Below are 15434 nucleotides of genomic sequence, written 5' to 3' on the forward strand. Positions count from 1 at the left end.
TAACTCTGGACTACCACCTTTGGAGGAAAATGACAGTTTATTGAAAAGATGATAAAGAATTTCAAATAAATAAGATCATGCCATCTTTTCAGAGAGGTCTTCCTAGGACAACAGAGTGTATAGCAATTGTTCTTGTCCTGAGTGGTTTTAAACAGTTACCATGTAAAACTAAATAAACATAGGCTATCTTTGACTCCAAAAAAATGGATTTTTCAACCAAATAGATAATATTCAGAACAGCTACTTTCAAGTTCTCCACAGTGAGCAATTATGTTCCATGAAGGTAAATGCTGGCTAAATTAGAGGTTGCAAACTATAGTCATAATAAAGCCTCCTACAAAAATTACATTCTAAAGTCTGGACTGATACCTTAGCTACCATCCTGCGACCTCTATACCACAGTTCTGGGTAACATTTGTTCTTGTCTCAGTTTGGAAAAAACAGGACATTCTTCCTCCTCCATGAGGGAGGAATGAGACACAGATATAAATCATCATATGTGTATCATACCACTTTAGAAAACCAACTTAAGCAGTGAAAATAAACTAGCCACCCAACCTCAAGTATAAACATTAGTATGTAAATAAAACAGATGTCTGTCAAAGAGGCTTCCAGATCATGTAATGTAACTATTCAATTGTCTCGATAGCAATGTTAAAAAAAAGAAAATAACCAAAAATGGAGTGAGAATTTGGATTTGTGAGGAAAAAGTGAAAGAAACTATACAAAATTAATAGATCTTTCATAAAGTTAGGTGAGAAGATAAAAAGGTTGGATTAGCAATGGGAATCTAAGTTCAAAACATAAAAATGTATTAACGGCAAAAAAAGTGAATTTTAAATTATTGTCTGAATTAGGTAATAATCTAACATTGCCTTTTATTTTGAGGAAAAAAACAGAAGCCAGAGCAACAAAATATACTATCATTCTTTATACAGCAATATGTTTTCAAGTTCACGATTAATTCTTTACTTCTGAAGACATTACTAACAACTGCAACCCTCACGAACTTATAATACCCCACCCTCCTTATCTATGCTAGCATGCTTGTTTGGACTACCAGTAGTTTGGAATGGCTAAGGCACAGGGTCTAGAGTTGATAATGATAAAATATACGGAAGGAGCTAGAACACAAAATACGTGGTATAATATGATAATGATAATAGTTAACATTTATGATATCCCTGAAGCTCATGATAATCCTATGAAGTGAGGGCTATTTACCCCCATTCTACAGATGAGGAAACTGAGGAACAGACAGATTAAAACACTTGCCTAAAGTCACATAGCAAGTAATTGGCAAAGCCAGGATTTAGACATGGGTGGAGTAATAGTTTGGATTTATTTGAAAGGCTGGGGAGCCACTGAAGGATAACAGGCAAAATATGGCTAACAATCAAATCCACATTTTGTTTTAGCAAGATCTCTCAAGTAGGAGTGAAAAATGACTTAAGAAAAATTACTGAAAGCAGGAAGATTAGTTAAGAAACTGATGGGAGCAAGACAGAAATGATGAAGGCCTGAATTAAGGGAATAGCATATAATGAAAAGAAGTTAACTGATACAGGTACAAAGGATGTAAAATCAACTTGATACTATGATTGGATGTGGAGAGTCAGAGTGACTCAAGGTTTGACTAAGTAGGCCCAACCCAACAGCTTCACATTTTAATCACACCACTACTTTATCAAAATCTTAAAGCAGATAAATTTAGTCTCAGGTCATCCTCATTTCAGCAACAGCCACAGCATTTGATTTTCCCTTTTGAAAACTGTAACTATAAACATTAAAATTACTGCCTCTTGGTAACTCCACACTAATTGTTTAATATGCATACAGTAAAGAGAGCCATTAAATGTTTTCGATAAACCACATGCAGACCATCACTGAACATAAGAGACAAACTACAGAGAATATGTCCAACTTAGTAAACGTTCTTATCATAATCAGCACTCTAAGTTTAAAAAAAAAAAACTAAATGCCCTTTGAATGAATTAGAATCACTTTATCATTTATAAGGAGGGATCTACGGACACCTGTTTTAAGAATCAAAAAAAGTATAATAACTTATAACTTCAAGCTAAATCTATTACTTTTTCTCCTTTTGTTTTATTAATGACAAAAACAAAAACAAAAAAACACCATCCTTATTCCCCAAGTCAAGGATCTGTAAAGTACTGCATTAGAATTACGATAACCATTGGAAAAACTCACTGTAACTTCAAACTTATTACCACTGTAAGGGTAAAACTACGCTAAAGCCAAAGCCTTCCAGTAACTAAATGCTCTTGGAAAGTGTCCAAGACAATGTTATAGTAAATTTCCAACTTGTTTCATCTAAGATCAAGAAAAACAAGTTAACTAAAGCACTGGATTATGCTTAAATAGAGTATAACTAAAAGTTAGACCTCAATCAGTCAGAAAAATCTTCACTCTGTACTTATGATGGGCCAGGAGGGGAGACAGCTGCACCTAGGAATCTTGGTCACATATTAATTAATACTATTTTCAGAAAAATTTCAATACCAATAGCTTCCATTTTGAGCGAAATAGATTTTGATAGAATCTGTTAAAATAATGGTTTATAATGATACTGAAAATCTCTATAGCTTCTATAATGTGGACAGCATATGGTGGTAGTTACTCTGGTTTCCAGTTTTAGCCACTGTTTAGTGTCCTGTTATTTGTGGTTCAGATTTCTTTTTTACAGGTTGCATGTCTCATAAATATATACCAATTTCATATACAAGCAAACGTAAAGGTGCTTTATGTGAGTGCCTATGTAAATGTAGCTATATGACACTCTAGACAAGCTGTGATTCCCACTAACAATTTTTTTTTATAAATTAAAGTTCTATTGAATTGAGAAGCAAAAGGCAACAGTTAAGAGAAAAATTTGGCCAAAACGCAAAGGGAGCTACAAAATTAATTCTGGAAGCCAAAAAAACCTAAATAAAGCAGGTTTTCAAAACAAACCCAACATATTTTCACTGAGCACTTCTTAACCTATAAACATTCACATTTTTAAACAGCTGAATGGTACAAGAACTTTCATTTATGAAAAATGACATCCTAGGATAAATTTCTAATTTCCAAGAAAAATAACTCAAGTTTAAAGATCTGCATACAAAAATAATAGAAGCAAGAGCTGCAAAGAAATGAACCCAAAAGCAAACGTGGTTTTACAGGAAACATGGAAGCTGTCTGCAACATTTAAAAGTGAGATGGACTGAATATAACATACACAAGACCCCAAATGAATAAATTTAGCATAAATATCCCCAATGTCTTCAACATCTACTGAAATAAGCAATTCCATTCCAATAGATACTTGCCACAAAAATTGCCACAAACTGGTTACTTCTATTTTTTTAAAACGATGAAACAATGAGAAATTTGTTGCAATATATTTTATAACTTACCAATAATGAGCTATTAAATTTCTATTAGTGATGCTTCAACTAAGGATTTGGTTAAGAAGAGCGAAATCTGTTCATAAAGCAATGAAAATGAAGCCTCACTAAAGACATTCAACATAAAGCTGACCCCTCAAGGCTCCTTGATGCACATTTGCAACCACAGTATTCATGATATGCAGTACACTAAACTAGCAACAGATTGGTTAAAAACAGTTTGGATTCTCAACTTCCCATAATACAGGCAACATTTTTAGAAGCAATCATATTAAAATAAATGTGTCTTTCACAGTTACGGGATGAAATTTTAAGCTGGACAGGCACCAATGCCCTGATTTTCTACTTTTTTCATAAACCATATGACTTCCACATGCTGACAATGTTTTATGCTTTTAACCTGCAGTAAAGGCTTTACATCATTTTAATGCTCAGTGCTTAAAATGCAACAGAATCACCCTCGCCAAATGCAAGGAATATGTTTGGTTTACTTTTAGTGATTTCAACCAGACTACTAGTCAGAAAAAGTTTAATGAAAGCTTTTCCCAGTAAGTAACTTTGCACTTCCATGGAAGAAAACAAACAAAAAGGAAATGTGAGGTAAGGGTAGGTGGAAGAGATAATACTGTTTTATTTTTCCAACTCTTAAACATTTTAGTTTTTATTTCTAAAATAAGTATTGAACATTTAAAAACTCTGTATCTTACAGAATATCTTTCAGCAAAAATATATTATGTAGTTACATAGGATTTTCCTTCAGTTTTGGCAAAGTAAGTTTCAGATTAAGATAGAAGGTTAAAACAAAAAAATTATGGGGTCCTAGTCCAAAACAAACCAAAGGTTCGGCTTTGTATCATCATTTTTTATACTCTAAATTTGAGATTTAGAAGACATCATTTTTTTTTTCTATTCAGGTCAATCTAAATATACATACTACCTCACGTTTACAGTCAGCTTATCTGTGTGAATGATCAACTGCAGGAATTTCAAATCAAAGGTTATAAAACATACCATAAACTGCATACTGTATCTCTGTGACTTTCAGTTTTTATGGAATCTAAAATCTAAAGTCCTTTACTGATAGGTTCGAGAATTGGTAAATTTGGAGCCAAATATGTAAATACATTAAGTCTCAGCAGTCAAAAAAACAATTATGCCAATTCCTTTAGTTATGTAAAGGTCCATTCCACAAAAAAACTGTCACAGAAGGAGTGCTATTGAAAACCTTCTATTTCAGACTGAAGAAACTACAAAATATATGGTCTTAAATTCTCCTGGTGTAATGTTATTAAATATTAAAGACTGTGAGAAAAAAAGAGATGTTGCAATCCTCTTGCCTTTATAACTCTACTTGAAACTTGAGAAAAAAATCAGAATTCAAATTTTCCGAACTTGACTTATAATTCAACTAGATCTAGCAACTTAGTTGTGCGATTTTAAAATTAGTTTAATGCAAAGCACTTCAATCCCAATGTGACAATTACCTGTGGCATAAATGCAAAGTAAAAACAAATGCAAGTCCTTTTCATCTAATGATGCATTTTATAGTAAAATCACAAAAAGCACAACTATATTAGCACAAACTAAATAAACAGGCACAGGAGGCATCATGCCCATCGGGGAAGACAAATGTAGCATGCCAAGAAAGAAAGGAAAGACTGAAGGGGGAAGAAGGGAAAGTGGAAGGAAGGGAGGGAAGAGAGGTTTCTATACCTGCAGGATCCCAGAGAAATGAACTAGTCACATCACTCTACCCTATTAGATACATAAGGGGTTTAAAGCTTCAGGGTAAAAAACAGCAATCACTTTACACCATTCAACTTTACATAGTATAGTGTCTTTAATGTCAACTGCCTTCCATCCTTCACTCACCCAAGGCTTCCTCACTCTTCCACACCAGCTTTCAGACAAATCCGAGACAGAACAGGGTGGAGTAGAAGAAAAATACAAGCAGCGCCTATCAGCTACTCCCCCCGCTACCAAATAATTTCCAACAGTTTTTCCTACTTAGGAAAATAAGTCTCCCTATCTCAAGATACACAACAGTCATCCTATGTCTTTAGTAGACACACAGAGACGCATACCCATGTCAGCACTCCAGACCCCCACCGCACGCCCCCGAATCTTAAGTAATGTTTAATGCATTTAACACGAAGACGACGAGATACATCTACCTACTGTTTCGGGGTGAGGGTGGGTGGAGGACTCCTTTCAAAGTAGCCCCAATAGTGTAACCAAAACACGGTTCCGGAATAAAATATTAAGAACACTTTTCCTTTCCCACCTATATATGGACTTAAGGATGCAAAAATCCATCTCCACACCACCTCATCTATAAAATTCTTCAGCCCGGAGTTTGGGGTGGAGATTCGTCCAGGGGAAGGGACAGAGGCGGGGAGAAGTGTGAGCGGGCAATGGGACACAAACGAGTTGCTAACCCCAGCTACCCCGCATCACGTCGCCAGCCCAAAGGTCCAGGACCCGGACCTCACGCACGCTTCTCTGCCCAGGCCCAGATAAAAGCTATGACTCCAGCTATCTAACTTCCTATCTATAGACATTTATTCAAGACTAACATATCACACAAGTACACGTCACACAGTTTAAAACACAGTTATAAACCCCAAACAAACCCACACACCTCAAATTCACCTCGCAGTTTCCCAAACTCCAAACAGGAGACCCCACCTCCAGGATTCAAACCTTCCGCCCACAGTAGAGGAAACCAGGAGAAAAGAGTTGGGGAGCAGCCGACGCCTTTCAATTACCGCCCCCCACAAACTGCCCCACCCCACACCCTGCGTCCGGGTTACCCACTCGGAAGCCCCCTGCTTCCTCCCTCCTCTCAATCGGGCCGCTTAAGAGACCCATCCCCAGCCCTCTCACTTACTCCCCAAAACCCCTCAAAAAAAAAAAAAAGTGAAGAGAAAGAAGTGAGGAAAGAGACTTTAAGTAGTCCGGCTTCAAAACCGCTCGACTCACCTCAGAATCCTTGCTGAGTTCTCTCCGCCCGGCACAGCCCCCTCCCCAACGTCCCAGTACGAAGGGCTGAGGCAGGGAGGAGGGGAAAGCGGGAGGGGGAGGGGTGTCTTCAGCGTGGGGCGCCAGTCGGGAGGGGACTGGGGAGGGGTTGAGGCCGGCGCAGGAAGAGGAGAAGGGGGAGGGGAGGCCCCTATCTCCCAGTCTCCCCCTGAAAACCTCCCTTGTCTCAATCACATCAGACTGACTGTCTTTGTCTGGCTGACAACCGCCATATTGATATCAACAGCCCCGCTCCCACCTGCTGCCGCCGGGCGGCCCTGGGAGTTGTAGTTCTTGCCTCCCCTGAGTAAAAGCTCGGGATTCGGCAGCCAGAAGCCCCAGGGAACTACAGCTCCCGGCAAGTCCCGCGCCCGTCCGCCTTCCCACAGGGAGGAGGAGTAAGGGGTGCCAGAGACATGGGGACTACACATCCCAGAATACCATGGGACCCAGGCCCAGAGAGGGGACATGATATCATGCTGGGGTGCAGAGAGAGGATGAATTGGCGGCCGGGATGAATTTGAGCTGGCCGAAGGAGGCGTTGGAGAGGAAAGGGACGGAAAAGAAAGATGACCACAGTTCCCATGATGCACGGAGAGGTGACTACATTTCCCATGATGCCCCGGGGAGGGGGCGAGAGAAGAAGGACTGCATGTCCCGCGATGCTCTCGGCGGGCCGGTGGCGGAGATTGAACCGGAAGACGCCCTCTGCGTTTGAGGAGTGGAGTGTCTGGTACTGAACAACCAAAAGTCCAGTATGAAACTGGTGAGTCTCTGCTCCTAGGTCAGAGAGCAAAGGTGATGCCATATCCTTTTGGACTTCTTCGTTTGCACCTTGGGAAGGGAAGTAGAAATTGGGTGGACCAAGGAAAGCTGCTGTTGTTGAAGAGGTTTGAATCCTATACCCCCACCCCCACCCCCAGCTGCTTGGAGAGCTTATCCATCCATTGACGGGTCCCTTTGGTTAGATAAGACGTTGACTCTGTCGTATTTCTTCTACGAACCAAGGTTGGGCTTTATGAGCTAGGTTTGACTTTTCAGCTGCCACGTGAGTGTTGTAATAGGTTATTTAATTCTTTCCATGCTATTAGCACTTGAGTAGCCTTTCTCCCTACCGTTGTTGAGGCGGCTTTTATTAGATCTGAGCGGAGAGTAGGAAATATTGGACAGAGGGTAATCACTTATTAAATTTTGTATTATAGACTCCTAGCTGCCCTAGGACTTCAGAGAAGGACGAAGTCAGGGTGTGATTTTGGAGGATTTGAGTCTTAAACACTACATACTGTGGGCTGAGAGGAAGTGTTAAGGTATTCCCCCCACGGACTGCATGAACCAAGGTTAGAGGAAACATGCCAGCCAGTATATCTGGAGAAGTCTTTGCATCACAAAACCCAGACATTTTGTTTAGAAAAGCTTCTCAGACCTTTAATTTGGGCCGTTTTACTTACCGTGCATAGATCTAACTAGTTTATTCTACCTGTATAGAATTAGTAATAGCATTAATTAGGAGGTGTGAGATGCTGTTTCTCAGCCTTTTAAAGTTAATGTTCCTGCAGCCAAGTATGCCAAGCTTTACTTTCTATGATTTTTATACAAAAACAAAAGGTTTGTTTTCTTATTTGAACATACTTTTCCAAAGTGTGCACACACGTGCGTGTGTACACACACACACACACACACACACACAGTACAGGCTTATACTCTGCAAAGTGTCAGCCGTTTTGTGAAAAGAAGTCAGAGAAAGTATTAAAGTAGATTCAGCTCCAAAACTCCTGCCGTTTAAAACTGCCCTTAGGTAGGGAGAAGGGCACAGATCAGTAAACCTTGACTGTCAATTTGCTCCTGGGTCTGAGTGTGAAACATTTAGGAATGCAGAATTGAAAGTCACTGCCTTGCCCTATAGAAGGAGGCGATTTAATGAAGATAGGAAAGAAAGCCAAAATTACAATTCATTGCAATTCATGGTAAAATAAAAACGTGTTCAGGGTTTGGGGAATTGAGAAGGTAATGGAGTGGGGGAGAGGTGGAAGACCGCTTCCTGGAAAGGACCCAAACTGATAAGAAAGATGAGTAGGCCAGGGCCTTCCATGAAGAGGGTTCAGGTTACAGGTGCAAAAGAGCTTGCACCTAAGTGATTGGAGGCACAGACCGTGCATCCCCAGTAAATGTTAAATCATATTTGGTGAGAAGGCATGCAGTGTGAAACAATTTTTTCCATAAAAATGCATTTGGCTGAGAGTCTCAGAGAGCCAAGATTTACTTTACATATACCTTGTTTTGGCTCATAATATCCTCCTGCGTAATATATTTACAGATGTGGAAACATGGAAGGGAAAAGAGTAGAAACTTATTTTTTCCTTTAAGAACCAAAATATGCCTCCTAGGAAGAGGAAGTGTTCTATCTATAGTCCCTCCCTCTTTACTTTCAATCCGTGTGTTACATATTAAAACTCATTTGGTAGTTGTTAGATCTTTAAAGCAGAATTACCATCAACATAGCAAAGTGGTTTCAAAAACACTGATGCTCACTTAGTAAGTTTTTTGTGTGTCATGCCTCATAAAGTTGAAATAAATCATCCCGTGGCCCAAAATTTTTAACTTTGTATACTGCTTCAGGAATATGTAGTAATGAACCATGCTTTACATTCATATCATGAAACACAGAAGTACATTTTATTGAGCACGTTCCTGTTTTTGAGATTATGACTTCCCAGAATACCCTCCCCATGCACAATCTATTACCACATCTTGTTGATTGATGCTACCTCTGTTCTTGAATAAGTCTCTTTCTCTCCAGTCCCACTAATACTGCCTTTGTACTGGCTCTTTTCACTTGATACTTGGAATTCAACAATACTTTCTAACTGATCTCCCTGTCTTCAATCTTAATCCCATCCAGTCTATTTACTGTGCATCTCAGAAGTTGTTTTAAATTGCAGAGTTCCATAAAACCCCTCAGTAGCTTCCTTTGCCCTTAGGATAAAGTCTTACAATTCTTACTTGGCTTACTTGGTCCTGCAGAATATGGCCCTGCCTACCTTTCCAGGCTCATACTTACCCCTCATCTCCCTTGCTCTCCTGGTTCCAATTATATTGCCCATCTTCCAGTTCCTTAAACTCACCATACTTTTGCCTCTGGGACTTTAAGTGTGCTGCTTTGCCTTCAGTGCTTTTTTGCCTGCCTTATTTCTTCATATATCTCAGGTCTCTGTTTAGTACTTCTTCAAGGTTTCCTTGAATTGGTTACTCCTGTTAATATGCTTCCTTGGCACATTTTCTTTTTGTAGCACTGCTAGTTATTGGTTTTATGTCTTTCCTCCCTCATATATTCCCAGGGCCTGACACATAGTATGTCACTGAGTAGTTGTTGAATGAATAATCTCTGAAGGATTATCAAGGTTTGTGACTATTGATAAGAAAAATTAAGGAGTGTATTTAAAACATTAAAATAAGCAATATCCATTGGAGTAAAATAATATAATAATAATAATAATAATAATAATAATAATAATAATAATTGCTACCTTTTGTGGAGCAGTTACTGTGTGCCAGGCACTGTGCTAGGTACCATGTAGTGTCCCACTTACTCCTTTGATTTAGGTGATAGTATTCCCATTTTACAGATAAAGTCTGAGCCTCAGAAAAGTGAAATGGCTCAAATTTACACAGAGGGAAAAAGTAGTAGAACCAAGATCTGAATCCTGGGTTCCTTCCTTAAGATTCTTTTCCTTAGTGAGGGCCAGGATTCCAGCACCTTGCAAAGTACCTGGCATATGTTATCTCTTAATAAAAGGAAGCCAGAATGCATACTGGGAGAATTTTTTCCAGGCTGTTTTTAAAATTAGCTTTAAATGTGAGTTTGATTAAATTAAGATCTTTAAAAAAGATTTTTGGTAAAAAATTAAAGTTTGGAAACTTCCTTGATAATATAAAGGGCTCCATATCAGACCATACCAATTCAGCAAGTGCCCAAGTTAGTTTTTATACTACCCAATTTAACCTCTGTAATAGCATTTATAGTTCTCTAACTTTATACATCACTCTTTTGGTGGCTTTTCACACACCCAAGGGAAGACCACGAATGTCATTATAAAATATTCCTTGGATATCTCCTTCTTAGAAAGCTACCAATTCAAAGGATTTTAATTACTGTCTATAATATTGTGCAATATTCAGGCAGCTTTGTTTAACTGAAGAAAACTTATTGGCACCTTCAGTTAACCAGAATCATTTTTAAAGAACAGGAAAATTAGAAGTGTATCCTCTAAATCAGCATATTTTAGAGGCTGTTCTGTTTTTAGTGTAAATTGAGCCTACCTGGGTATACCCCAATGGCCAATTCGGGAAAGGATAGAAACTAGAATTTATCAGGGTCCTTAGCAAAAACATTGAGGAACAAAAAAATACTGAATACATTGACAAATTGAGTTTAAAATATCATATCCAGGAGTTTAGTCATTCAAATAGAGGAAGGTTAAAGTGAATAAGATAGTAAGAAGTAGTTCAAGAATGCAGCATGTGTCATACTTTCTATGGATCCAGAGATGGAGAGAATCTTCTAGTTTATTAAGTCAACAAAGATTTATTATGCAACCGCAGTATACCCCTGGCATTCAAAGTTTTAATACTTTCCATTTAAACTCTTACATTTGACCCCAAAGATTGATGACAGGAAATTGTTTATGATTTTACTGAGGCATAAATTTGAATATGACTTTAAGATTAGTGATAATCTGGGCCCTGGGTGGCTCAGTCAGTTAGTGTCTGCCTTTGGCTCAGGTCATGATCCTGGGGTCCCAGGATTGAGCCCTGAGTTGGGCTCCCTGCTCAGCAGGGAGTCTGCTTCTCCCTGTCCCTCTCCCCCTGATTGTGTTCTCTCTCTCTCTCTCAAATAAATAAATAAAATCTTAAAAAAAAAAATTAGTGATAATATAGTGAATGAACCTGATTGCCTCAGAACCCATGGCTCTCTGTAGTTATTGTTGCTCTTTTGTTAGTTCTGAAAGAAAGGTCGTTTAAATGCTTGTTATGCTATACTTTTTGAATTTGATGGAGGAAATTATATGCTGTAGTTGTATTTACAAATTTAAAAACCCAGGAAATGTTCTTCAGTGATCTGTGCTCCTTTATACAAAGTGCTGTTTTGGTACTACTGGCTTTTTGGGGAAGGCTCAAACTTTTAACTCACCATTTCTCCTGGGAAAACAGAGCAAAGAAATGGATTCATGGACTGTTCCCAGTGGGAGACAAATAAAACACCAAGTGGAACTGTAGATGATCTCCAAGATCTTTGCTTGAGATGGGCAAATTCTGCCCCAATCATTAGAAAGGGGTGTGGTTATTCCTCACCTTGGATCTGAGAGTGATAGATTATTTCTCTCATTTCCAGAATCGCAGAATGCTTTTGGCTTCTTAGAACTTGGATCAAGAATAGACAATCTCTTGCTATAAATTACAAGCATTCACAATTTTACCAGTGCTTATTAATTCACCTATTATGGTGCAGTTGTTAAAATGTCAACCTGATTTCACTATCTTTTCTGTTTCTCTTTGCTGGTTGATTAGAGTGCCCTCGTGTGTCTTTATGATGTAATATCATTTCGAGCTTCCGAAAGGTCATATTTTATCACCACCTCAGTATGATAGGTTTTTTCCTTTCTTTCCTCAAACTGAAAAGCAATGTGTAACATAAGGCCAAGTCACATACTTTATTCAGCAGTGCTCTGAAATAAAAATGGATATTTTACTTTGGGGCATTTCAAAGTCATAATTGTTGTTACTCTGAAGATTAGATCTTTTATGCTTAAGGTGGAAATAAAAAAGTACACCAGTAATAGATTTTTTCCAGCAATAACAGTTGAATTGAAAAATATATATATGACTCACAATATAAGCATGACAGCATTAGTGTTGCATATAACTACAGTAGCATATCTGTTTTGTGCCTGGTTTGCTTTGAGCACTCAAATGCCACTGCTGTTGGCTCTGATGATCAGCAAAGTGTACTTGACAGACAAGGGCCAAGAGTGTAGCATGGCATGGAAATCAGTAAAACCCAACATTCTAAATGGAAAACTTGCTCCTGGCTCGCTAAATACCAACAGAGGTCCAGGCATACGTGGCCCCTCAAATCTCCATTATTATTCATTTATTCGTTCAACAAATCTTCCTGACCAACTGTCTCCTCTGTGCTAGGCCTTGCTCGAGGTACTGGGAACAGAACAGATTTACCTCCTGCCTTTATGGAAAGTAATGTCTAGTGGGCTTACTGTGCAATTCAAATAATATTACAGTGAATTTCTGATGTAGAGACATCATCAGGCAGTGGCTCAAGTATTTTTTTAATGTAATGGTCAAATAATGCATTTAATTGTATCCAAGAATATGCCTTCTTAAAATTTTAGTAGTTATGGCCGACTTGCCCACTAGTTTACCATTGTACCAATAGTGTATGAGAATGCATTTCCTCCCCCTTGCCAACAATGCCATCTGTTTCTTTACTCTTACTATGTGTCTTACTAATGCAACTTTCTTTTTCATCAATCCTCACACCCTCTTGTCTCTTAAACTTCAGCCATATTTAGTAAAACATCCTTATAGTAGTGATATATGGATGTGGGAAAATGTACCAGAAAGGGGAAACACATTTCTTTATATAAAAAAAAAAAAAATGGTGTCATAAGAATCTTTAAGAGGAATTTTTTAAACACTCTGTGGTGTTGCTTTGAAAATGCTGATGCATGGGTGTAGTAATTAAGATGGCAGTATTATGAGATCAAATGGATTGGAGAGGCAGCCAGGCCAAGTGTGCATAAATGACAGAGGAGATCCCCCATCATCCCCAGAAAGGGATGATCTGTGAGATGAAGCTAAAACTTGATATATCAGGAAGGACTGAGGAAAAGGTAGATGCCAAAATTTGCAGAGATCATGAAAAAAGGCAAGACTGCAAACCAAAAGGATGAACGGTAATAAGAAAGACTGTAAAGGGAAACAAGTCAGTTTGAAAACCCCTAGGCACTCAGTGATCAAGTCTATGTGATGGGAACTTTACTGTGAGAAAAACAGGAAGTTTCAATTGTCCCTGATTGACCATATATCTAAAGGAAATGCCTTGAAGGTCTGAAACATTTAAATTTATTGAAAGCACAACTGAATGAACTTTAGCTCTTTCAAGGATATATAATCAGATAGATGGTGTTCAAGAAGGTGATTTTTTAATAGGAATTGCAAAACGAAAACCCTTTTGGCCCTTAAGGTACAGTTTATTTTTCATCATTCATGTTTATGAAGAGGGTGGAGGTGAATAATTAAAAGGTCTTGCATAATCCATTCCTCAGATTTATGGCCTAAGCAAAGATACTCTTTTCCTAAATACAATATTTCTGCATTTTTCTATTTCAGTGAAAGAGAGGAAGGCATAATTAGATGTTCCAATTTAATAAATCTTCCTTCCCATATGTTTTTCTAGCACGTGGAAATATGAGTAAACAAGCAGTAGTATTAATAATGTAGAGGATATTATTATTATAACCATTACCTTTTTTTTTTTACATTTTTAAAGCAGCTTTATTGAGGTATAATTTACATGCCACAGAATTCATACATTTAAAGTGCAGTGACTTTTAGTAAATTTAGAGTTATGCAACAATTACCACAATCCAGTTTTAGCATACTTCCATCACTCCGAAAAGATCCCTTATGTCCATTAGCAGTCAATCCCCGTTACTACCTCCAGGCTCAAGCAACTGCTTATCTACTTTCTGTCTTGTAGATTTGCGCTTTCTTGTCATTTCATATAAATTAACTACTACAATATGCAGTCTCTTGTGTCTGACTTCTTGCCCTTAGTATAATGTTTTCGAGGTACACCCATGTTGTGGCATATACCGTTTAATAATATTCCACTCTATGAGTATACCACATTTTGCTTATCCATGTACCATTTGATGAACATAAGGATTGTTTTCACTTTGGGGCTATCGTTATGTGGAAGGTTTCCATTTCTAATATCTCCATGTTTGCATTTCTTTTTCTTACGTGATTGCACTGGCTAGAACCTCTAGTACAATGTTGAAGTGGTGTGAGCAGACATCCTCTCAATCTTTTCCCAGTTCCCAATCTGAGGGGGAAAGCATTTACTCTTCCGCTACTGCATATGATGTGAGCTGTAGGTTTTTTGTGGATACCCTTAATCAAATTGAGGATGTGCTCTTCTATCCTTAGTTTATTGAGCATTTTTATCGTGAATGGGTCTTGGATTTTATCAAATGCTTTTGGGTGGGGGTATCAAGATGATCATATAGTTTTTGTCCTTTATTATATTAAGATGGTATATTACCTTGGGTGAATGTTGAATGTTAAGTCAGTCTTACATTCCAAGTATAAGTCCCACTTGGTCATGATATATAGTCCTCTATACATATCACCAGAATTGGTTTGCTAATATTTTGTTGAAGATTTTTACATATATATTCACTAGAGATATTGTTCTGTAGTTTTCTTGTAATGTCTTTGGTTTTGGTATCAGAGTAATATTTTTCTCATAGAATGAGTTGGGAAGAGTTCCTTCCTCCTCTGTATTCTGGAAGAGTGCTCAAAGAATTGATATCATTTCTTCTTTAAATGTGTGATAGAATTCATCAGTGAAGCCATTTGGGCCTGGACTTTTCTTTTGGGGCAGATTATTAATTGACTAATTCACTTTCTTTACTTGCTACAGGTCTCTTCAGATTTTCTGTTTGTGCATTACATTTTTTAGAAATTGAAGTAAAATATACACAACATAAGATTAACTTTTAACCATTTTTTTAAAGATTTTATTTATTTATTTGACAGAGAGAGACAGCCAGTGAGAGAGGGAACACAAGCAGGGGGAGTGGGAGAGGAAGAAGCAGGCTCCCAGCGGAGGAGCCTGACGTGGGGCTCGATCCCAGCACCCTGGGATCATGCCCTGAGCCGAAGGCAGATGCTTAATGACTGCGCCACCCAGGCGCCCCA

At 38.2% G+C, this 15434-nt stretch overlaps 2 protein-coding genes across 8 annotated transcripts in view; one reads left to right on the plus strand and one right to left on the minus strand.

The window, feature by feature from the left end:
- HMBOX1 (homeobox containing 1) overlaps positions 1–6780 on the minus strand; it is a 177776-nt gene extending 170996 nt beyond the window's left edge. For 4 of the 7 annotated variants that reach the window (XM_040626467.1, XM_040626466.1, XM_040626465.1 and 1 more), the window contains exon 1: positions 6396–6780. The gene's annotated coding sequence lies outside the window, so the exon portion shown is untranslated. The remainder of the gene's footprint in view (positions 1–6395) is intronic. The other 3 variants (XM_008705092.2, XM_008705091.2, XM_008705090.2) reach the window with 1 other exon arrangement.
- Positions 6781–6894: 114 nt separating this feature from the next.
- The window catches only part of INTS9 (integrator complex subunit 9), a 103458-nt gene continuing 94918 nt past the window's right edge, over positions 6895–15434 (plus strand). The window contains exon 1 of the mRNA XM_008705088.2: positions 6895–7200. Within this exon, the coding sequence (XP_008703310.2) occupies positions 7192–7200 (9 nt within the window). The 5' untranslated portion in view covers positions 6895–7191. The remainder of the gene's footprint in view (positions 7201–15434) is intronic.

This window comes from Ursus maritimus, unplaced genomic scaffold (assembly GCF_017311325.1).
Source record: "Ursus maritimus isolate PB19 unplaced genomic scaffold, ASM1731132v1 scaffold_11, whole genome shotgun sequence".
Classification (NCBI taxonomy): Eukaryota; Metazoa; Chordata; class Mammalia; order Carnivora; family Ursidae; genus Ursus; species Ursus maritimus.